General features: G+C 42.5%; 1 protein-coding gene across 1 annotated transcript in view; it reads right to left on the reverse strand.

The window, feature by feature from the left end:
• Positions 1-5506: 5506 nt before the first annotated feature.
• Positions 5507-24396, reverse strand: part of NFXL1 (nuclear transcription factor, X-box binding like 1) — a 50943-nt gene continuing 32053 nt past the window's right edge. Inside the window, 8 exon segments of the mRNA XM_032224502.1 lie at positions 5507-6431; positions 7513-7566; positions 14840-14926; positions 16599-16703; positions 17743-17812; positions 20057-20099; positions 20102-20224; positions 21748-21886. Of these exon segments, the coding sequence (XP_032080393.1) occupies positions 6258-6431; positions 7513-7566; positions 14840-14926; positions 16599-16703; positions 17743-17812; positions 20057-20099; positions 20102-20224; positions 21748-21886 (795 nt within the window). The 3' untranslated portion in view covers positions 5507-6257.

Consider the following 24396-nt stretch of genomic DNA (forward strand, 5'->3'; position numbering starts at 1 on the left):
GTGAGGAAAAGACACTGGAAACATGGAGGCTGCTTGGAAAGATGGTTTAATGGTGGACAGGATCACATGCCTTGAAGATGTTTGGTGAAGAAGAAGAAAAGGAAGAGATGCTGAGGAGTTCCTGGGTTTTATGCCCTCTCTGGGCTCTTGAATTTGAGCTTGCATTCTGATTGGTGGTCAGACTCCCATGGGGCCATGAAGGGGGAACTCTGTAGGCTGTCCTGAGTCCCAGGCTTGGTTGACTCTTGCTGGGTGATGATGTAATGAAAGGGCTTTGGGATTCCTATTATTGCTCTGCCTGAAGGAGGTAGATCTTTGTTATGTAGAATAGGCTGGCCCAGGCCTTAATGGCCCATTGACAAAAGTGTGTGTGTGTGTGTGTGTGTGTGTGTGAGAGAGAGAGAGAGAGAGAGAGAGAGAGAGAGAGAGAGAGAGAGAGAGAGAGAGAGAGTGTTTCTGCCTTCCTTTTAGGGGAAATATTCTGCCCTTTTAATATTTCCTAGAATATTTCATTTTTTCTAGGAGAGGGGCGGGTGCTAACATCCTACAAGAGTAAATGCTGATAAGTCTGTTGCAAAAAAAAAGCCTGACTGTGCTCTGTAGAGTGGGAGCCATAGTCAGCTTAGAAAAATAAATATCATGAAGAGATTTTTTCTTATTAGGCATTGTTTTTGTTTTTACGGAAAGGGGATTGTAATGCTTAAAGCTGATTAAAGAGAAAATGAGATTCCTAAAAAAAAAAAACAGGAGAGATTCTACAGTAGTACGAAGTTATAGTTGCACACTTCTCTGTGGTTTTCACCCAAAATGAAACTTTCCTTCCTCTGAGCAACTTAGAGTACAGGTAGTCCTTGACTAGTGGTGGGTTTCAAAAATTGTTCGAACCTACTCTGTGGGTGTGGCCTCCTTTGTGGGAGTGGCTTGCCACCCATGTGACCGGATGGGAGTGGCTTGTCGCCCATGTCACCGGATATGGAATTATGAATTAGTACTTAGGTCGGTCCAAGTAGCTATTCAGAAACTCTGGCATTGAAGCATGCAAGTCTTAAAGCTGTCAAGTTACAAGATCTTCGCACCCCTAACCCTTTAGAACAGTGTTTCTCAACCTTGGCAACTTGAAGATGTCTGGACTTCAACTCCCAGAATTCCCCAGCCAGCAAATGCTGGCTGGGGAATTCTGGGAGTTGAAGTCCAGTCATCTTCAAGTTGCCAAGGTTGAGAAACACTGCTTTAGAAAAAAAAACTAGGGGTCTTCAAACCTGACAGCTTTAAGACTTGTGGGCTTCAACTCCCAGAATTCCTCCTCCAGTCACGTTGGCTCAGGAACTCTGGCATTGAAGCATGCAAGTCTCAAAGCTGTCAAGTTACAAGATCCTTGCACCCCTAACCCTTGACATACGACCAAATTGAGCCCAACATTTATGCAAGACATTTGCTAAGTGAGTTTTGCCCTGTCTTACGATCTTCCTGGCCACAGTTGTTATAAGCGAATCATTGCAGATGTTAAACTGGTAACACAGTTGTTAAGTGAATCCGGCTTCCTCATTGACTTTATGGGAAGTTTCACAGCCCTGCTCCACATGGTCTCTTATGGTTATTTGGTTTTTCTGAAACTATAGTTATGTATGCATATATGTATGCTTGTATGTACTCACTCACTCACTCATATTCATTCATTCATTCACTCACTCACTATTTATTTAAAACTATTCTTGGCTCTAATCTGCCCATGAGGGGAAACTTTAAGCTTTTATGACTTTCCATAGTTCCAGAAGGTCACATGTGCTACTTGCACTTTCTAAAAACACATTCTATTAGGAAGAATTAATCCACGTGTATAAAAACTATTATGAATTTATAGTTGGATATCTTTGTTATCAAACTGATAGAAAACCTGACTGATTTAAATGCCTATCAGAAGAAATGCTGTATTAGCCTCCAATGAGTGAAAGTCATTGTAATCATATATTATATTATATTACATTATATTATATTATTAGTATAATATAGTATTATATTAGTATAGTATAGTATAGTATTATATTAGTATGGTATAGTATCAGTATTAGTATATTATTATATTAGTACAGTATAGTATATTATATTAGTATAGTATAGTATATTATTATATTAGTATAGTATAGTATATTATTATATTAGTATAGTGTAGTATAGTATAAGTATAGTATAGTATGTATAGTATAGTATTAGTATTAGTATTAGTATTAGTATTGTATGGTATGGTATGGTATGGTATTATATTATATTAGTATAGTATAGTATATTAGTATAGTATAGTATAATATTAGTATAGTATAGTATTAGTATTAGTATATTATTATATTAGTATAGTATATTATTATATTAGTATAGTATAGTATATTATTATATTAGTATAGTATAGTATAGTATTCTATTAGTATAGTATAGTATAGTATAGTATTATATAGTATAAGTATAGTATAGTATGTATAGTATTAGTATTAGTATTGTATGGTATGGTATAGTATTATATTATATTAGTATAGTATAGTATAGTATAGTATAAGTATAATATTAGTATAGTGTAGTATAGTATAAGTATAGTATAGTATGTATAGTATTAGTATTAGTATTAGTATTGTATGGTATGGTATAGTATTACATTATATTAGTATAGTATAGTATAGTATAGTATAGTATAGTATAGTATAGTATAGTATAGTATAGTATAGTATAGTATAGTATAGTATAGTATCTGTATTATTATATTATATTTACATGTACTGTATGTATGTTCCAGCATAACTCTGGAGTGCCTTGAGCAATTTCAACCAAACTTGGTACACAAATGACTTACCTTCTGGAAACAAATCCTGGGATGGGATAAGACACCCCTGGTGTGTGCGTATGTGTGTGTTCCAGCATTACTCTGGAATGCCTGGCCCATTAAGAATAGCAAGTGCAGCATCCTAGAGCAGCAATTGTTTCTGATGTCATGGGAGGGAGAAAGGAGAGCCTGGGCCATTAAGCAGAGCAAGTGCAGCATCCTAGAGTGGCAATTGTTTGTGATATCAGTTCCTTCACAGCTGGAAAGCCAGCCGTGACGTTCGCCATCCAGTGTACCAATGGGGAAGTGCCAGTGGTGGGTTATGGCCGGTACACCCCAGTACGGGCGTACTGGTGAAGCTGGGAGCACCAGGTACCGTTCCAGTACGGTGCTTCGGAAGGCCCGCCCGTCCTCCTTACCTGTATTTGACCCAACAGGGCCATTTGCACACGCACACGGAGCACACAGCGCAGTTAGAGCATTGCGGGCGGTGGGTGCGCATGCGCAAGCAGCGCACGTGGATGCCCATCCCGTCACAGCGGTCATGACGGGATCCGGAACCCACAACTGGGAAGTGCCTGATGGATTTGGGGCAATGTGACAGGGCAGGAATGAGGAGCGCATGGGAGGGGGAAGGGAGAGGACAGGGATGATGGGCATGGGAGTAGGGGGAAGAAAGGCTCCCTTGTCAGACAAAAGCTTCAACATCTATAAATATGAGGGCAGCGCCGGGTTATCAACTAGTATATAGGATAAATATAATTCATTATGGCCAAAAATGCACAGAAGGGGGGAAAATACCCCCCCCCCCCGAATAAAATATTGCAAGTCCAGTGTATATATGAAAACAGTAAGTTGCCAGGTTTTGCACCATTAATTTTGTCTTCGTGCAACCATGCCTTCACTTCCTCAAATAAATTCCAGTATTTGCAAACCCAGTTTTTAATATATGTGAAAGTTATATGCATACACACACCTATATACCCACTTTCTGGACCTGGATACTTTTATAATGTGTAATACTTTTATAATGTGTAATACTTTTATAATGTATAATACTTTTATAATGTGTAATACTTTTATAATGTGTAATACTTTTATAATGTGTAATACTTTTATAATGTGTAATACTTTTATAATGTGTAATACTTTTATAATGTGTAATACTTTTATAATGGTGATCTCATCTACTCCATTTCATTAATATTTGAAAATATCACCTCCAGGTGAGGTGGGTAGCATAGAAGTCTGATAAATAATAATAATGAAAATGGATATTGGAAGCTTCTTTCTATTTCTTTTATATATTTGTATACTTCTTTCTGCATGTTTTCTTTTCTTCTGTAATTCTTCTTTTTCTTTTTATTATATTGTGTAGTTTTAATGTTCTGTTTAAAATGTTTAATAGAATTTTGGTGAGCAGCTAAATATCTGCAAGGTTTGAGGGAGGGCTAGTAATGTGTTAAGATTAATATACTGTAAATATGTATCAGGCTGGTTGAACATTTCAACAACTTTTTAATTGTTCACTTAGAAGGCACAATTTTAAGATATGCTAATATGACTTTTAATATATTTTTAAACTTAAAATTTTAATATAATTTTAAGATATGCTAAGATGCTGAGCTTGACGATCAGAAAGGTCAGCAGTTCAGCGGTTCGAATCCCTAGCGCCACGTAATGGGAGTGAGCTCCCGTTGCTTGTCCCAGCTTCTGCCAACCTAGCAGTTCGAAAGCAGGTAAAAATGCAAGTAGAAAAATAGGAACCAACTTTGGTGGGAAGGTAACAGCGTTCCATGCGCCTTCGGCATTTAGCCATGCCGGCTACATCACCATGGAGACGTCTTCGGACAGTGCTGGCTCTTCGGCTTTGAAACTGAGATGAGTACAGCCCTCTAGAGTCGGGAACGACTAGCACATATGTGCGTGGGGAACCTTTACCTTTATAATATGTTATGTCTTTTTAACATATTAACACATCTGAATCAGGTAAGTCTTTTCTATGAGTGAGCGTGCATATATTGATAAAATGAGTGCCACTTTATACACAAAACGGATAGAGGCGATAATTTATTTAAAGTACATTTTCATTATGAAAACAGGGTAGCGATATTAGCCTTAAATACTATAGTTTGGAAGTCTTTCAGCTGAAGACAGCTAAATCTAAAGAAGAAGCCATTTACATAGACCCAGGATGGCGAACCTATGGCACGCACGCCACAGGTGGCATGCGGAGCCATTTGTCAGGGCGCATGAGGCGTTGCCCTGTCAGCTGGCCATTGCGCATGCGTTCGCTGGCCAGCTGAGTTCAGCCTTTTTTTAAGCCATTTTTTGCCCTCACCAGGCTCCAGAGGCTTTATAGGAACCTGGGGAGGGCGAAAACATCCTCCCGCGCCCTCTGGAGGCCCTCCGCAGACTTCAGGAGCTTCCCTGAAGCCTCCGGAGCGCAAAAAAATGGCCCTTCGGGCAAACCGGAAGTTCAGGAATGAACTTCCGGTTTGCTCGTAGGGCCGGGTTTAAGCCCTCCGGAGACTTCAGGGGCCTTCCAGAGGCTTCCCTGAAGGCTCCGGAGGACGAAGTAAGGCTGTTTTTAGTCCTCTGGAGCCTTCAGGGAAGCCTCCTGAAGCCTCCAGGGGGGGCTATAAAGTCTCTGGAGTCTGGGGAGGGTGATAAAAGCATGCCAAAAATGGGGAGTGCCTGTCATGCGCGCTGGTGTGTGTGTTGCACATTGCATTATGGATGCGGCACGCCCGCGCATGACCCCCCCTGCGCTTCCCCCATTTATGGCACGTGAGCTAAAAAACGGTTCGCCATCGCTGACATAAGACTATTATGGAAATCACAGTAAAAATTGTCTAATACAGAAAGAGATGCTATTTGATTATATAATTAGCAAAAATGGATCTCGGAGCACAGAATGCTTAAGGTAGATTTTTAAAAAAAATAAACAACCCTTGACAAAGTAAAATTAGAATTGCCAGACAGTTTCAGGTTTTGCTTTGGGGACCTACATTAATTTAACTAAATATAAAATAGATTTCTGAAATTTCATTTAGCTAGCTGTTAAATCTACTTGCAGGGCTGTGCAAATGTATTAAACCAACTTTAACATATAATATCTAAATCACCGAGAGATCACCCTTTATGAACGCTCTTCAAAATAACTAAACACAGCTAACCTGAAACAAAATAATGTCAGAGAAGGATTAATACGTGATTAATCTTATGCAGAGTTTTTAAAGAACTTGGCATATTTGCCTAGGGCTGAGTATGGTGCGATCATCACAATATTTTGAAGTGATTTTGGGGGTAAAAACCGAAATAGGTTTTGTTTCTACCAATAAGCAGTGAAATTACTGGAAAACACCAATGACCATTAATTCTCCATATAGAACACAGAACATTTTACCAATTCTTTACATAGAAGCATGCGGAAGTATCTAAGAGTTCAATTTTTGTATGCTAGGAACCAGGCAACCATTAAGACAATAATTCCACAGACAGGCAGCAAAATCACATTCTTGTACTTTTGCCATAAAGGTTGTTCAACTTCGATCTCATCCTTTTTCCTCTTGTTCTTCCGACGGCCTTTCAACCTGTTTTCAAAAGCCTCCAGTTCTGCCTGCAGAAGAGAGAGAGAGAGAAAAAAGATGACATTGAAACGATAAAAAAAAATTAACAATACAATTCACCAATTTCCCCGCACTTATTTCTCAAAATAATAGGCTGTATGATACAATGGCTCTGTGCAAATGGAACAATGCCAAGGTTTGACTTGGTGATGATTATTAAGGAAAGAAATGGGATAGTCCAGGAGTCAGCAAACCATGGCTCTTGAGTAGCATTCATGCATGCGTACTTACCACCTGTGACGTTCTGCGATGATGACGCGACATTCCAGCTGCTCAGCGGAGTGTCACACAGGCGCCGTACGCTCCATGCGTGGAAGCCCCGAAGAGCTCAAATACAGTAAGGACGGCGGGCGGGTGAGCCCTCCTGAGCACCGTACTGGAACAGCCCGTTCTACGGCGTACCGGTCATAACCCATCACATGCATGCCGGAAACTGGAAGAGCAGCCACCAGGAGAGGAGCATGCACATGCCGGGAAGATGATCTTCCGCTTTTTAGCGCACGTGTGCGCACCTGCCACCTGGTCTTCCGGTTTCTGGCATGCATGCCCGTGTGAAGACCAGCTGGCCGGTGCATATGTGCACGCAGGGAAGATGACCCTCTGGTTTCGTGTGCACGCATGCACGCCAGTCACCTGGTTTTCTGGTTGCTGGCACGTATCCACGCACGAAGACCAGATGGGCGGTGCGCATGCACCCACTGGAAACCACAAGATTTTACTGGCACGCGCATGCGCACCGGGCGGCTGTCCTTCCGGTTTCCGGCACTCCCAAGTGCATGAAGACTAACTGGCCAGCACGCCAGAACCCGGAAGAGCAACAGGCAATGGCTCACGTGCCCAGAGAGATGGCTCTGCATGTCATTTCCAGCACGCGTGCCCTAGGCAGGAGGAGCTAAGCAGAATCAATTGTGTAAGGGTGTGCCACTGGTGTCTCAAACACAATAAATCCGCTGAATGAAGTTGGTTTGTTTAGAATTACACGAGGTTACTTTAATCTGAAATGTCTAGTTCAAGGCAAGAACATATTAAAAGTTTATCCTATGGGGTGGAAATGAGAATTGGGGCACCTACCTGCTGTCTTCGTTTTTCCTCTTCGATGGCAGCTCTAGCCTCTGCTTCCTTAATCTGTGTGAATAAAATTTAGAACTCACTGTGTTGCTTTTTGCAAAAATAGTCCCAAGTAGATTATCCAACTACTACAACATCCTTTCATATGACGTGACCTTAGAAAACGACAGCATTTTCAGCAGCTCTCCAAGGTATAGGGCAGTGAGGACTAACGTTTTAGGCGCCAAGTACTGAAAGTAAGCGGGCGCGCACACCTATAATGCAATGCACGTGCAACCCCACACATACACACACGACTCACTCACACGGTACCCCCATGCATGTGTGCCCCCACATGAATGTGCCCCCGTCAATGGGTCTCACCCCCGTGCATGTGTGCGCACCTCCCACATTTACCCCTCCTCTCACGCATGCTTAGCAGAGTCCCGAAAACCAGCTTGTTGGCAGGGGGTGCGTGCACCTGCACGGCAGAGGTGAGCTGGTGTGATGGCTCACGTGACCACAGAGAGAGCGTGCCATCGGTTTACCATCACGGGTATAGTGTTTAAGGCGGTAATGGTGCAGTGGTTAGAACGCAGCGCTGCAGGCTGCTACTACTGCCGGCTGCCAGGTAATTCTGCAGTTCGATCCTGGCTGGCTCAAGGTTGACTCAGCCTTCCATCCTTCCGAGGTGGGTAAAATGAGGAGCCAGGTTGTTGGGGCAAATAGGCTGACTCTGCAAACCGCTTAGAGAGGGCTGTAAAGCACTGTGAAGCGGTATATAAGTCTATGTGCTGTTGCTATTGCCAGAGAGCTTTCCTGAGCTACACTACTCAACTTCATTAAGAACAGTAAAATGTTGATTTAATTGTGAAATTGGGGGAAGAAGAGTGCATGCTATTCCTGATTGTCCATTCAACTGGAGAATATACGCTATATTGCCAAAAGTATTCGCTCACCTGCCTTTACTCGCATATGGACTTACTGTAAGTGACATCCCACATGGCACGACAAAACCGCGCTCCACTAAAGCACGCCCGATTAAACCGCATCGCTGACGTCATCAGCAGGGCGACAACAGCGACCGCGGAGAAAAAAGGGCGCTTTAAATAGCGCTTTGAAAGCAAGCCGATTCACGTTAAGGTAAGGGTTAGGTTTAGGGTTAGGTTAAGGGTTAGCGTTAGGTTTAGCGTTAGGTTAAGGGTTAGGTTTAGGGTTAGGTTTAGGGTTAGGTTTAGGGTTAGGTTTAGGGGGGTTAGGTTTAGGGGTTAATTTTAGCTTTAGCGTTCGCAGCGTGCTTTTTTCGTCGCGCTGCTACGCGGTTTCATTGAGCGCGCTTTAGTCGAACGCGGTTTTGTGGTGGAACCAACATCCCATTCCTAATCCATAGGGTTCAATATGACGTCGGTCCACCCTTTGCAGCTATAACAGCTTCAACTCTTCTGGGAAGGCTGTCCACAAGGTTCAGGAGTGTGTTTATGGGAAATTTTGACCATCCTTCCAGAAGCGCATTTGTGAGGTCACACACTGATGTTGGACGAGTTTATGTGGCCTACCGCTTCGTGGCTGAGTTGCTGTCGTTCCCAAACACTCCCACGTTCTTTTAATACAGCTGACAGTTGACTGTGGAATATTTAGGAGCGAGGAAATTTCACGACTGGATTTGTTGCACAGGTGGCATCCTATCACAGTTCCACGCTGGAAGTCACTGAGCTCCTGAGAGCGACCTATCCTTTCACAAATGTTTGCAGAAACAGTCTGCGTGCCTAGGCACTTGATTTTATACACCTGTGGCCATGGAAATGATTGGAACACCTGATTCTGATTATTTGGGTGGGTGAGCAAATACTTTTGGCAATATAGTGTATCACCCATGCAACATTATCATACCAATTACATTCTTTGCCATCATTTTATATCATTGATATAATGACGTCAGTGCACAAATTAATTCAGATAATGTAAACACTTTGGGGAAGGGGGAAAATGAGGAAAGCCGCATTATGCTAATGTGACAAAAGTTCTAAGCCTGCCCTACATGCTCCATGACATCGCAGGCAATGGTGGGGCCTATACTGCAAAGTGCTGGTATCTGTGGATATCTCTGCTTACGTCTTTTTGTATGTGATCTAAGCATATACTTTACACCCGTGATGGTGAATCTATGGCACACGTGCCCAAAGTGGTTGATTCGTTGAAAAATAACACATATCTGTTTTAAGGCTGGAAAAATTCCATATAGCAACTGTTCTGACCCCCGCACCGTCCGATGATTAACACCGACACAGGCTTACTGTTAGCCACGCTTTATTCACAGCAATTACTCACAGGCAAAACATTGGCAGCAACCCAGACTTCCACAGACAAGAGATACAATACACACAAGAGCTTCTCCAGCTTGGTATGAACGGTTGTGTCCTGCAAAAGGTCTCCTCCCAAAGTCTCTTCTTATATACTCTCTTGGGAGGAGCCAAGCCACAGCCACCTGGGCTTGATTATCTCTTATGAGTCTGTCTCCGTAATTGCTGCCTCCGTTTCTCCGCCCTTCTTTGCCTGGCGTCAGGGACAAACTCCCTTTGATCTTCACCATTACTCCATTGCCTGACATCAAGGACAAACTCCCTTTGATCTTCCCCACTGCTCCAGTGCCTGACGTCAGGGACAAACTCCCTTTGATCTTCCCCACTGCTCCAGTGCCTGACGTCAGGGACAAACTCCCTTTGATCTTCCCCACTGCTCCATGCCTCAGGCGCCTCCTGGTGGCCAACCAGCCTCTCTGGTCATTGCTCGGAGTCTGAACCCTGCCCAGAGTCCTCCACATCTTCCATAGATGACTCATAGGGTCCTTCGCTATTGGAGTCCATCGGCAGCTCCAATGGCTCCTGCTGGGCCACAACAAGTAACTATGATGTTTCTGGCAGGACTTGCTCTGTTCTGTGGAAATCTACTGGGCGGCATATCAATAATAGGGTGATCTATAGCTAAGTAATAGCTTTCTTAATGGTTATATTTAATGAATAGGCATTGCCAATGAAAATAAAAAGCATTTGCATTATGGCATTCCAACAAATAAATTAAAAAAGGCTGTGCATTACAAAAAGGAATACGCAGTGTTTAACTAGGCCGTTTGGCATATGCGTAAGTATAAGTATAAATCTTTATTACGGTCAAAGACCAGCAAGACACATTTCTTTTTACAATATGTAAAAGTACTGACATTAAAATATAATTAAAAAGTATTGACGTTAAAAGTGGATAATAACATACATGTCCTCAAATTGTTGGGGTCACCCCCCCCTGGTTTACCTGGGTGCAAAGCCGATAAGTATGGGAGTAAATACAGTGCAATGGTCCAGAAATTGTTAGAGGTATGTCCAAATATTGGTACAAGATGACAACTATACTTCTGTAACCAATTTTTTTTTCTCTTGTGGACATTACAGCAACACAGAACTTTGCCACTGCATACGTGGTGGCCGGGTTTGTGTCCTGGAGGAGAAAGCCTACATAAAAATTGTCTGCCCTCCCTGGCAATCTCTCAAACAAGGGGAGAATATGTGCAGACCTACAAACTCTGTGTAGCTCAGAGTGTAATAGAATATGTGAGATATCTTCAACTTCTCCTTTACCATATATACAAACCCGTTCTGCTATGGGTGTTCTCTTATACCTGCCCTGGAGGAGTGCTGAAGGAAGAATGTTGAATCTGGCTCTGAAGAAAACTATTCTTTGTTTTGGGGATATCAGGTCATTTAGATGAGTCGAGGTGGCGCAGTGGTTAAATGCAGCACTGCAGGCTACTTCAGCTGACTGCAGTTCTGCAGTTCGGCTGTTCAAATCTCACCGGCTCAGGGTTGACTCAGCCTTCCATCCTTCCGAGGTGGGTAAAATGAGGACCCGGATTGTTGTTGTGGGCAATATGCTGACTCTGTAAACTGCTTAGAGAGGGCTGAAAGCCCTATGAAGCGGTATATAAGTCTAACTGCTATTGCTATTGCTATAGATATCTTGCCGATTCCCACACTCCCTGTTTGATTCTGTCCCTACTGTGGAGAGGCAACCTATTTAGTTCTTCTTGGAACTCCATGTCCCTCATTCTATTAATTACTACTTGCTTTGCTTGCTCAAAGCCTAGGGACATTAAGAATAATGGTGAGAGCCCATAAGAGCCCAGCTTGTGATCAATTGCCTGTTTCCAGGGGGAGGGGAAGTTGTCAGTCAACACTAGTGGGGACGGTCCCTCTGGAAAGAAATGCATTTTAAGCCAATGAATGACCATCATCTTCCAGGCTCTTACCTGAATTTGAGGCGTGCCTATCTCAATTCTTAACTGGGCATTTGGAGTTTCGTTGGGAGCAGCTAAGATGCCTCGCAGGAATTTGGTTTGTATAGTTTCTAGCAAGTCTTTCTTTGCAAGGATTCCTGTTTGTGCCCCTTATAGAATTACCTGTTCCAAACTATGTCCTTCTATTCCCCAGGGGTATTGGCTAGATCTTTTATCAAAAACTTAAAATTTTTTGATTTATCGAAGTTAAGGACCAGCTCGTTTTGCCTGCAATAGCCAAGTGTTGCCCTAATTGCTCTCTTCAGTCCTACAGGGGTTTGTGAAATGATAGCGGCACCATCAGCATGTAAGAGAATTGGAACTTTGCGTTGTGCTAGGTTAGGAGGATGGAAATCAGGGTTCTGTAAGAGATCAACCAGGGGATTAATATATAGAAGTAAAGAGGGAGGGGGACAGGATGCAACCCTGCCGTACCCTTTTTGTAACCTTACTGTGCTGGTTAAACTCCCTTGGGGATTACGCCTCACTTTCAAGGTGGAATTGGCATACAATTTTTGTATGAGGAAGAGGAGGTGTTTATTGATAGTGGTGCATTTTAATTTCTCCCAGAAGGTGATCCTGGATATTGCTTAAAATCAAGGAAGGCCACAAAAAGAGAGGATTTTTTTTTTAATGTGTATTTTTGTACTAAATGGTGGAGTGCCAAGATACGATCCACCGTAGATCTTCCTTCTTTAAAACCGGCTGGTTCATCTTTGATTATTCCCCCCTGAAATTAGCCATCCTGAAGTTCATCGTTTAGGTGTTCGGCATACAGTTTACCAATAATGCTTCTCGACCCTTTGGCTAAGATCAAGTGTAGTGGCGTTACAAAAAAGCTTTCCTTCTAAAGTCAAATGGACTAATTTGGAACAATGGGTGTCTCACATCAATAACTACATATTTCCTTTCTTTTTTTGGCATATGTTGCTGTACTGCCATCTGGTATACAACATGCCAAGGCTCAGAAGTGACAAACTGGGAATGCAGCATCGTGCCCTCATTGAATAAATTAAAGTATGTTCCAAATTAGCCCATTTGACTTAGAAGGAAAGCTTTTTGTAACGCACAGCCCTTTTTCTTATTTCTTGGTTGGAATGCCATAATGTAAATGTTTTTTATTTGCATTGGCAATGCCTATTCATTAAATATAATTATTAAGAAAGCTGTAACTTAGCTATAGCTCACCCTATTATTAATATGCTGGCCAGTAAAATTTTCACAGAGCAGAGCAGGCTGATCTAAGGTCATGCCAGAAACATCGTAGTTACTATATGGAATTTTTCCAGCCTTAAAACAGATACGTATTGTTTTTCAATCACTCAGAATTATGATCACCACATACAGAGATATGTTATTAATATCATTATTCTTACACTAGAGTTTTTTCAGCGTAACTTTAATTCCCATTAAAAACACCACATTTTCAGAGTATAAGACGCACTAAGATTTTGAAAAGGTAAATTAAAAAGAAGTTTTTGCACTGTGCAGATCACCCAAAGACTCTGCACGCCTCATTTTTTGTGAAAAATGGGGCAGGTAGAGCGTTTGAGAGGCCTGCAAAATGCTCTTGGGGGCTGGGGGCAAAAAATGAGCAAAAAAGACCGGAAATTTTTTTTACGAAAACGGGCCTGTTTTTTTTGCCCAAAAAGGGGCATGAATAGCCTTTAGGAGGCTTGCAGAGTCCTCCTGTGGGCTGGGAGGGGGCAAAAATGAGGAAAAAATGGCCCGTTTTTGCCCTCCCCAGCCCCAGGAGTACTTTGCAGGCCTCCCAAACCCTCTGCACGTCCAATTTTGTGAAGGAGGCAGGGTTTCTGTAGGCCAAAATGCTGTATTCAGTGTATAAGACACACCCAGTTTTTCACCCTCTTTTGGGAGGAAAAAACGTGCGTCTTATAATCCGAAAAATACAGTAGCTCAAATCGTTCAAAATAAAATGGTACAGAGGCCTGAGGCTTGTCACATCTTGGCTGTTAAATGCATTTCATGCATTTATTTTCTGCTTTTATTATTTTCTAAATAACTCAAGGTGGTGATTGCACCTAATATTCCTTCCTCCTCCTACCTCCCCCACAACAACAATCCTGATTGTTGGCTGATAGAGGGCGACTGTTCAAAAGTCACCTACCCAGCTTTCATGCCTAAAGTGGGATTAGAACTCAGTCTCCTGGCTTCTAGCCTGATGCCTTAACCACTAGACCAAACTACTATTCCGTATCACCCTCTTATAACTGAAATTGCATTCACAAAACGGATGGGGTACACACTCAATTGTCAAATGATAAAAACCACAGCCAAGCGCACGCATCAACAAAAGCAGAGTTTTGAAATGACAACAGCTACATCCAGTAAATTATTACACCTAAAATATAACAGACCAGGCAGTGCAGAATAGCAAGGCAGAGAGGGCAGTGCATTTCCCAACAAATGAAGATGTACATCTATAAAAAGGCTCAAGAAACACACCCATGTAAATTATAGAAAAAACAGAGGAATAATAAGAGTTAAATTACTGCAACCTAAAATGTGTAAAGAGCAAGACAATGGAAATGGATTATGTTATATTATACAAAGGCAACATCCCCTACAATATTTAATCTAACTCTCTGCTGTTCTTGGCTCAGCTCATTCAGCCAGATTCAATCCCATTTGGTGACTCTCTGCTTTATTCGCACTACATCAGGGGTGGTAGTGACTTCTCTTCCTACCGGTTCGCAAATGTGAGCACACACGCCACCTCTGCGAATGCACACAGCCTTCCGCGCATGCGCTTTGGTGAAAAAAAGGACCTAAATGAGATGCCGTAGAGCTGGGGCGAGTGGGCAGGGCCAGCCGCAATTTCTGCTACCGGTTCGGATGAATCGGTCTGAATTGGTAGAATACCATCTCTGCACTACATACAAATGAACTAAAATTACATGAAACTGCTGTTTAATTGGCCTACCCAATAATTTGGTAAGTAATCCTGCACACATTTTCATCACTCAAAATAGCAGCAATATATTGTAATTGCAAATGACAAATTACCTCGGAAGCTTTCCGTTTCATTTCTTTGCATACTGCATCACATTCTAAGACAAACTGACCTTCGCGTACTTCACTGCACAGAAGTTCCTAGGAGAAAAATTAATGTTTTTTTAAAAAAATTCTTCCCCCCCAAAAAAAATTCTGAATATATTATACATTATTTACTGCAAACAAGGAATGTTCAAAACAAACTATAGCTATTTGTTTATATTTCATGTTTCTAAACTGTCCATCTCCTTCAAAGTGAGGGTCTAGCTACTCCACGTTATCTGATTAGATGGGCAGTCATGTGGAAGGAAGGAAGGACAAGGGTAGAAAGGAGATGAAAAATCTAAGTAAGTAAGTAAGTAAGTAAGTAAGTTTCAAAGCCAAAGAGCCAGCACTGTCCGAAGACGTCTCCGTGGTCATGTGGCCGGCATGACTAAACACCGAAGGCATATGGGACGCTGTACCTTCCCACCAAAGCTGGTCCTATTTTTTCTACTTGCATTTTACGTGCTTTCAAACTGCTAGGTTGGCAGAAGCTGGGACAGTAATGGGAGCTCACCTCCGTTACGCGGTGCTAGGGATTTGAACCACCGAACTGCCGACCTTTCTGATCGACAAGCTCAGTGTCTTACAGCTACTGAGCCACTGCGTCCCTTTTTATATTATCTTTAATTTAGCTTTATTATGAATTAGTTAAATGTAACAAACAAAATTATTGAATAAAATATTCATATTATTACGAACTATTTTTAAAAAAATGGAAAAGCAGTATACAAGCAGTGCTTGATTTACAACAGTTCATTTAGTGATGGTTTAAAGTTACAACGGCACCAACTTATGACCATTTTTTCACACTGTAGCATCCCTGTGGTCACATGATCAAAATTCAGATGCTTGGCAACTGATTCATATTTATGATGGTTGCATCTCCTGGGATCACCTTTTTGCGACCTCTGACAAGCAAAGTCAACAGGGAAATGCGGTTTCACTTAACGACCATGGTACAAATTTAACAACTACAGTGATTCACTTAACAAATGTGGCAAGAAAAGTCATAAAATGCGGCAAAAAAACTCACTTATCAAATTTCTCACTTAACAACATACATTTTGGGCTCAATTGTGGTGGTAAGTTGAGAACTACCTGTAGTAAATCATGAGCTGATTTCTCCTCGTGGAACACGGGTATCCTATGTGACTCCCTGAAATTGCTCCAGAAAGTCCCTCATTGGTAAATCACATTACACGAATGAATGCATACAAAATACAATAACCTTTTTTTATGATATAGTTTACCTCAGTGGTTCCACCACAAAACCGCGTTTGACTAAAGGGCGCTCGACGAAACCGCATAGCTGACGTCATCACAGCGCGACAACAGCGCGGAGAAAAAAGCACGCTGTAAATGCTAAACCTAAAATTAATCCCTAAACCTAAACCTAACCCCCCTAAACCTAATCCTAAACCTAACCCTTAACCAAACCCTAAACCTAACCCTAAACCTAACCCTTAACCTAACGCTAAACCTAATCCTAACTCTTAACCTAACCCTAACCCTAACCCTTAACCTAACCCTAACCCTTAACCTAACCCTAAACCTAACCCTTATCTTAACTTGAATCGGCTTGCTTTCAAAGCGCTATTTAAAGCGCCCTTCTTTCTCTGCACTCGCTGTTGTCGCCCTGTTGATGATGTCAGCGACGCGGTTTAATCGGGCGCGCTTTAGTGGAGCGCGGTTTTGTCGTGCCACGTACCTCAGTAATATAGCTTACCTTTTTGAGTCTCTTACAAGGACAACGGATCTTAACTTTCTGATTGCAATTCTGACAACACTCCCCTTGGTGACATATCTCTTTACATCGATGGCCACAAGGTAGCTGTAATGTCAGAGAAAAATATAAGCGCCTGGCAGGAAGCATCGGTTTTGATTACTGGCATTTGCTGGCTATTATACTTAAATTCCTTGTACTTTGAGCCAAAGATGCTAAGAAATCTTCTATACAATTCATTTTTAATGCAAAACTCTTTCCAGGCTAATACCAAGACAACAATGTAGATCCATCCATGTAGTCACCAGATGTTAAACATTACTTCAGAATTTACTAATCAACCCACAGATTCTTATTCCCCATTGTTAAAGTCATTGAATGCATTTGCCGGTGAGCGTAAATGTTTTAAGGATCACTTTTGAAATCTGCCATGGTGTTACTTATCAATTTCCAATGCTACATTACTGTACTGCCATCAATAGTTCCAAATGTTTTGTTTTTTTTAAGGATTTGTTATGGCCCATCAGCTGCCAGCAGAGCTGGCGGCAGACTCAGACGATGAGGAGGTTGGGGAGGAACTTGGGCCAGTTCTGGAGTATGGGGAAGGCTCTTGATGGCTGCTCTGTGTCGGACGCAGAGATAGCGCCAGGGCCGTCCAACATTTCCCAGCCACCAGAGAGGCAGCTGCCTTTAGAGGCTGATATGAGTGAAAAGGAAGAACAGCTGGGGCCTGTTCCAGATGCACGTTATGTGCAGAGCAGTTAGGAGAGGAGAACAACCGAGGACAAGGAGTCGACTCAGGAAGCAAGGCACACCTAGATGCTGAATGGCCCCCTCCCTGGCTGGGGAATAAATAGAAGGAAAGGGGAGTGGTGGTCATAGGAGACAACAGTTCGTATTTCTGAAGATTTTGCTCATTATGTTGCCAGAACTTAATTTATAGCTTTGTGGCTGGGAGCTGAGGCCTGGCAATTATCGCAAAGAACTGATAAGGTCTGCTACTGCAGTTAACTCTTTGAAGGACTATTGCCTGGACTTTTCGGTGTGTGAATGCCATTAATTCACAGGAGATAAATAAAAAGGGTTTTTTTTTTCCGGATAGGAGTCTGTGTCTTGTTTTGCTAAGGCTGGGTCAGAACAGGTTTACCTCCTTGGGGCACTGGTTTTTGCATGAACACAGCTCTTCTTTTTCTTCTGCATCAGCATTAGTGATTTTTCTGAAGAAATAGAAATCAATGGTCATTTATTAAAAAAAAGAGACAAAATAACAGCAAGTCAAGTTATTCACTGTCTTATTTTCTATGCACGTATCGATGTTGAACTGAGAAAGCAGACAAAAAAAAACAGGTGAGGATTTTTTAAAAAAAGGAGATTGAGTTTGAACAATTAAATAAAGCCCAAGGGATTTAATATCAGATGAAGTGATCATCTCATGAAAATAAAATGAAGATGTTTTATAAGACAACACCTGAAATCCCACTGTATCTCAGGTTAAATTTGGTTAAAGTGCTTTGATTCAAACTAGCTCGATAATTAGGATAAACTGACCACTAGCCCAGCAGGCCCAAAAATGATTAGCCCTAGTTTTAACTTTTTAAACCTACTTTTTCAGGTCTTTTATATCTGAAACATAAGCAGTAAGCAAAAGGGAGTCAGAAAGACAGAATAGCCAGCTAGTACAACGTGCTTGTGCGGTAAAATGACAATTCTTTTTTACTTCTACTAGTATATCAAGTTGAATCAAGGCTGAAGGAAGACCCCCAGTAATTGGTACCCTCCATCTACCATTCCAAACAGCCCCCCTGCCCCCCCTAAAACCCCAATAAAACCAAGTTGGAGCAAAGAGCTTGCTTATAGGATGGGGTTGGGGGAATAAGGCTGGCTGGCAGTTCCAAATAGCCTACGTATATGTATATATCACTAACCCCGATGATGTCACCTATGTAAGGTAATAAAACATCTGCAAGGAAATGTAGCCCGCCAGCGGCCAGCAGAGCTGGTGGCAGACTCAGACAGTGAGGAGGTTGGGGAGGAAGATGGGCCAGTCCTGGAGTCTGGGGAAGCTCTGATGAGGACTCTGCGTCGGAGGCAGAGAGAGGGCCAGGCCCGTCCGACAGTTATCCGCTGTCTATCAATGGGACAGAAGAACACCTGGAGGTGTTCTGATGTGCGCATGCACAGAACTGCCAGGAGAAGGGGACAGCTAAGGGCTGATTCGGGAGAAAAGGCACAGGTGGACGGTGAATGGCCCCTCCCATAGGGAATAAAGATCGAAAGGGGAGGGGAGTTTGCAAGAGACAATTAGTTCATTAAGGTGAAGAGCTGTTTCCTGACGTCTTGCCAATTGTCTGCTACAGAGTGGCGTTTGGAAGATATCAGCCTGGAAGCTCTCCAAGCCTGATAAAAGATCTGTAGTTGTGAAATCTCTTGAAAGACTGTTTGACAGGATTTTGCTGGAGAGGAATTCCCTTTAAACTAAATAAAAGAGGTTTTATTGGGACGAGGAATCGGCTTCACGTTCTTGGGAAGCCTAGGACAGAGCAAAAACAAGCAAGCTCAGAGAACAGTACCAAGAACCCCTCAGACCTACGTATGCACAATTTGTTTGTAAGTCTTCTTCGTCTTAATCATCATCATCTACAGCTGCCTATTCTCATGGGCAGCCTACAAAATATAATATGAGATGAAAAAAATTAAGACCTAAAAGAACAAGAGAATTGGTACTAACCACAACTATTTAAACATCCCATGAATGCAGTTGCCTTCCAATGGAAAATTCTGTTTATTCAGAAAGAGGAGGAAATGTGTTTGTGTGTGTCTGTGTGTGTATGTGCATGCAACTCACAGGGGTATTATGCACTTACGTTCCCCTACCGGTTCACAAATGTGAGCACGCTCCACCTCCGCGCACGCGCAGATCCTTTCACACATGCGCTTTTGGTGAAAAAGGGCCTAAATGGGATGCCATAGAGCTGGGCGCGGGTGGGCGGAGCCACCTGCGATTTCCACTACCGGTATGGGCGATCCGGTCCGAACCAGTAAAATACCACCTCTGGCGCCTCATCTCCACATAGCAGTGTGAAAAGTGGTTCACCGACAAATGCGCGCTTGACAAAATCGCGCTGGCGAAACCGCGGCAAGGAAAACCGTGAGGTCAAAATCGCGCCGACAAATGAGCGCAGAAGCGCGCTGACAACAGCGTGCCAACAAAAGCATGCTTCAACAAACAACTAATAACAACCTAATAACCCTAACCCTAACCCTAACCCTTACCTTAACTTAAATCACGCTTTTGTCGGCGCGTTGTTGTGGGCGTGTTATGACGTTGCGGTTTTCTCACCGCGGTTTCATCAGCACGCTTTTTGTCGAGCGCGCATTTGTCGGATCACGTGAAAAGTAAATAAAAATAGCTTAAGTCCCAAAAGTTGAAAGAAGCAAAGAAAGATTGTTCAATTGCATACATGCATTCAATGTAGAGGCTTGTCAGTTTGCAGTGACATTTATTCGGATCATTTGGGCACATGCTGGACATTCCCCAGGATGGCATGGCAGAGGGCACGCATGAAAGCAACCAGCGGGTCGTGGCTTGGAGCATCCTTCTTCACACTGAGAACATTCTGGACCTGCCTAGTAAAAACAGCAAAATGTGATTTATCTTTCTTTTTTCTTTTTTTGCTTTTTTGGGACCATCCGTTCACTTAAACGTATGCAAAGACGCTTGGCTTGCTCAAGTGACAGAAAGTTAATACCCTCTTTCCCTCCAAAATAAGACCCAACTGGAAAATAAGCCCTGGCATGATTTTTCAGGGTGCTCATAATATAAGCTCTCTCCCAAAAATAAGACCCAGTTAAGACCGTAAACCAGATGGATGCATTTAGTGCAGTATTTCCCTGAAAATAAAGACTTACTGTATTTTTTGGAGTATAAGATGCACATTCCCCCCACCTAAAAGAGGGTGGAAAATTTGGGTGCGTCTTATACTCCAAATGTAGCTTATTGGAATCTTTTTTTCCAGCCCTAATGAGGTGCTAACGAGTGAAGCTCCATTTCAGGCAAAGCAGGGAAGATCGCTTCACTCATTAGCACCTCGTTAGGGCTGGAAAAAAAAAGCTTCTAATATTTTTTACCAGGTTCCTTCCACCTGAAAGAAGCCAACTATGAAAGATTTGAAGATTGCCTTAAGAGGTACTTCTTTTGTCCAGTTTGTACTTTTGGGAGATAACACTCTCAAGGGCAAGGCAGAGAGTTCCTGTGACTCTGTGATTTCTATTCTTTTGTGGATAATCCCTTTAAGGGCAAGACAGGGATTTTTCCTATGGGTTATCTTGAGTTTCTCAATGGTTTCCTTAAGGCAAGCACTGGGCTGGTTTGTTGATTCAGCTTTGTTACATTTTAAGTGCTTAAATGCTTTGGGCTGAATGCCCAGATCTACTTAAGCCCTACCCCATCCCCTGGCTGGCTGGGAAAGAAAAAAAATGGCAAAAAGTGTCATTTTATTATACTATTGTGTTTGCTTGCTTTTCTGGTGTTATGGGAATAAAAATGAATACCTGGTAGGTAGATTTTTCCCCCCTATTTTCCTCCCCAAAAACTAAGGTGGGTCTTATACTCTGTCTGATGTCACAACTATGCAACAAGCAAGAAAGAATAACATTATCCCAAATTTATTACTATTAGGAAGAATTTAACAACGAGGGGCTGCATGCAGCATATATATAAAGGTAAAGGTTCCCCTCGCACATATGTGCTAGTTGTTCCCGACTCTAGGGGGCGGTGCTCATCTCCGTTTCAAAGCCGAAGAGCCAGCGCTGCCCGAAGACGTCTCCGTGGTCATGTGGCCAGCATGACTAAACGCAGAAGGCGCACAGAATGCTGTCCCTTCCCACCAAAGGTGGTCCCTATTTTCTACTTGCACTTTTAACATGCTTTCGAACCGCTAGGTTGGCAGAAGCTGGCACAAGTAACGAGACCTCACTGCGTTACGCGGCACTAGGAATCGAACTGTCGAACCGCCAACCTTTCTGATCAACAAGCTCAGCATCTTAGCCACTGAGCCACCGCGTCCCCTACCTAATGTAATGCACCTGTTATAAAAGCTGTGGCCTTATCATGAAGCCAACTGTGTTTGCCACTGAAAAAGATTACTTACACTTTGCCTATCATTGCCGGCATCGTTTTCAGAAACTGTGTGGCATTCTTTCAGGCAAGTATGATTCTGACAATCCAGCCACCGTCCACAGACTCTTTTACAGGAATACGGCCCTGCATTATGGCATGGCAACGCGCTTATCTGAAAGATTGAGATAATTACTTGAGGGACACTGTACACAACCTTCAGCTTTAATTCTACAAGCTTTCATACAAGACAAATTAGCGCATAAAATTTAATCCTCCTTATTTAGGACATGTTGCTTCAATCATAGATTCTAAGCAGATTACAACAGTAAAACCCTAATTATTAAGGTTGTCACAGTCGCGCTGCATTTCTACATGCTTTCAAACTACTAGGTTGACAGAAGCTGGCACAAGTAACGGGAGCTCACTCTGTTATGTGGCACTAGGGATTCGAACTGCCGAACTGCAACATTTCTGATCGACAAGCTCAGCGTCTTGGCCACCCAGTCCCTTCTAATTATGCTAGAGATCAATGCAGAAGAGACAGTCTCATCTATTAACATATAAGCATGCCTGAATCTGCTATACTATATCTATCATCTATCTATCTATCTATCTATCTATCTATCTATCTATCTATCTATCTATCTATCTATCTACCTACCTTCCTATCTATCATTGTCTGTCTCTCTCTCTCCACTATGTCATTCTCTATCTATCTATCTATCTATCTATCTGTCTGTCTGTCTGTCTATCTGTCTATCTATCTATCTATCTATCTATCTATCTATCTATCTATCATCTATCCATTCATCCATCCATCCATCCATCCATCCATCCATCCATCCATCCATCCATCCATCCATTTATTTATTGTCTGTCTGAATTTTACCTGGAAACTTTGTATTTTTTATTTTCTATCAATCCAAAAAAGTAATATTACTATTACTTTCAGAGTTTCATAAAGTTCCCTTCCTCACGGCATTTGGAAAGACAATTTACCTCGTTGATCTTTCAGCTCTAATGAAATGTAATTGGCATAATTGCCTTATAAATGGACCGGCTACCGCAACAATAAAACAATGGTCTCCATTGGCATTGAAAAATATAATGCAGTAAAATTTTAACAGCAGGTTGAACAAAAAATGGTGGAAAAGTCTAATCTTTTTCTAATTTCTAAAATGCGCTGGAAGACAGGTTGAAAGATTTAGTTCAAATGTACTGACCCTGTTTCATCTTCTGACATTTTAAAGGAACATTTCTGTAGAACATGCTCTAGTCTGCTGCACCTGTGCGTAATTTTTACAACAGTTCATTTAGCGACTGTTCTAAGTTACACAAGCACAGAGAATAGTTTACTTATGACCGGGGCGGGCTTCAAAAATTGCAGCAAAAGGTTTGCTGCCCCCTTGCTGGATGGGTGTTGCCATGGTGGGCATGGCCTGGTCTGCTTCCTACACCACAATGTGGGGGGGGGTCCACCCTCCCCAGGTTCCGGAGACTTTCCTTGAGTCTCCGGGAGGGCGAAAATTGCTTTCCCCCGGGCTCCAGAGGATCTCCGGAAGCCGGAAACAAGCCTGTTTCTGGACATCCGGAACCAGTAGGCACCGTTTCCTCCCCCCCACCCACCTCCACCCCGCACAGGCCCCTGCACTTATCTGGCATGATGAATGGACCACATGGATACTCAGGGGTGGCATTTGGGGGGTTGGCTGAACTGGGCCAGAATCCTAGCTAGAGGATCCCCGAAACCTGCGCGAACCCCCAGCAGACCACCCCTGCTTATGATGATTTTTCACACTCATGACTGTCCCCTTGGTTACTTGATTTACAGTCGGATGCTTGACAACTGACTCACACTTATGACGGTTGCTGTGTCCCAGGGACACGTCGCCACATAAATATGGGGGCCAATTTTGGTCGTAAGGTAAGGACTACATTTATAGTGAATATTTGGTATATAGTTTTCTTCTGCGACACATTCCACTCCCAACTCCTAATGCCACCTCCATTCATATCCATTTGAAAAAAAAAAAATGAGCCAAAAAGCTTTTGTCCTGATCTTTCCAGACATCACATCATCTGCAAATAGCAGCCTACTGGAAAGTTGAGAAATACAGAGTTGAAATTCGCACTCCTGAAACATAATCCACACTTGTTCTAAACTAACAATCTATGCAGATGTTCTAGTCCATTATTAATGGTATTTTTTTCCAACCTGATTGGTCTGAATACATAGCGTGTTAAGGTATTTCTTACTAACCAACGTCCATTTTTATTGATATTATTGTGATTAAATTAGCCTTAACAGTTTACATTCCTGCCAGTCTGGTTAAATTAGCCTTAACAGTTTACATTCCTGCTAGTCTGCATAATATTTTGTACTAATTCTCTTCAGAACAACCTGTCATTTTTTTAGGTTCCCCTCACACGTAAGTGCTAGTCGTCCCGACTCTAGGGGGCGGTGCTCATCTCCGTTTCAAGCCGAAGAGCCAGCGCTGTCTGAAGTCATCTCCGTGGTCATGTGGCCGGCATGACTAAATGCGAAGGCGCACAGAACACTGTTACCTTCCCACCAAAGGTGTTCTTATTTTTTCTTCTTGCATTTTTACATGCTTTTGAACTGCTAGGTTAGCAGAAGCTGGGACAAGAAAACGGGAGCTCACTCCATTACCCAGCACTAGG

The sequence above is a fragment of the Thamnophis elegans genome, chromosome 9, assembly GCF_009769535.1.
Source record: "Thamnophis elegans isolate rThaEle1 chromosome 9, rThaEle1.pri, whole genome shotgun sequence".
NCBI lineage: Eukaryota > Metazoa > Chordata > Lepidosauria > Squamata > Colubridae > Thamnophis > Thamnophis elegans.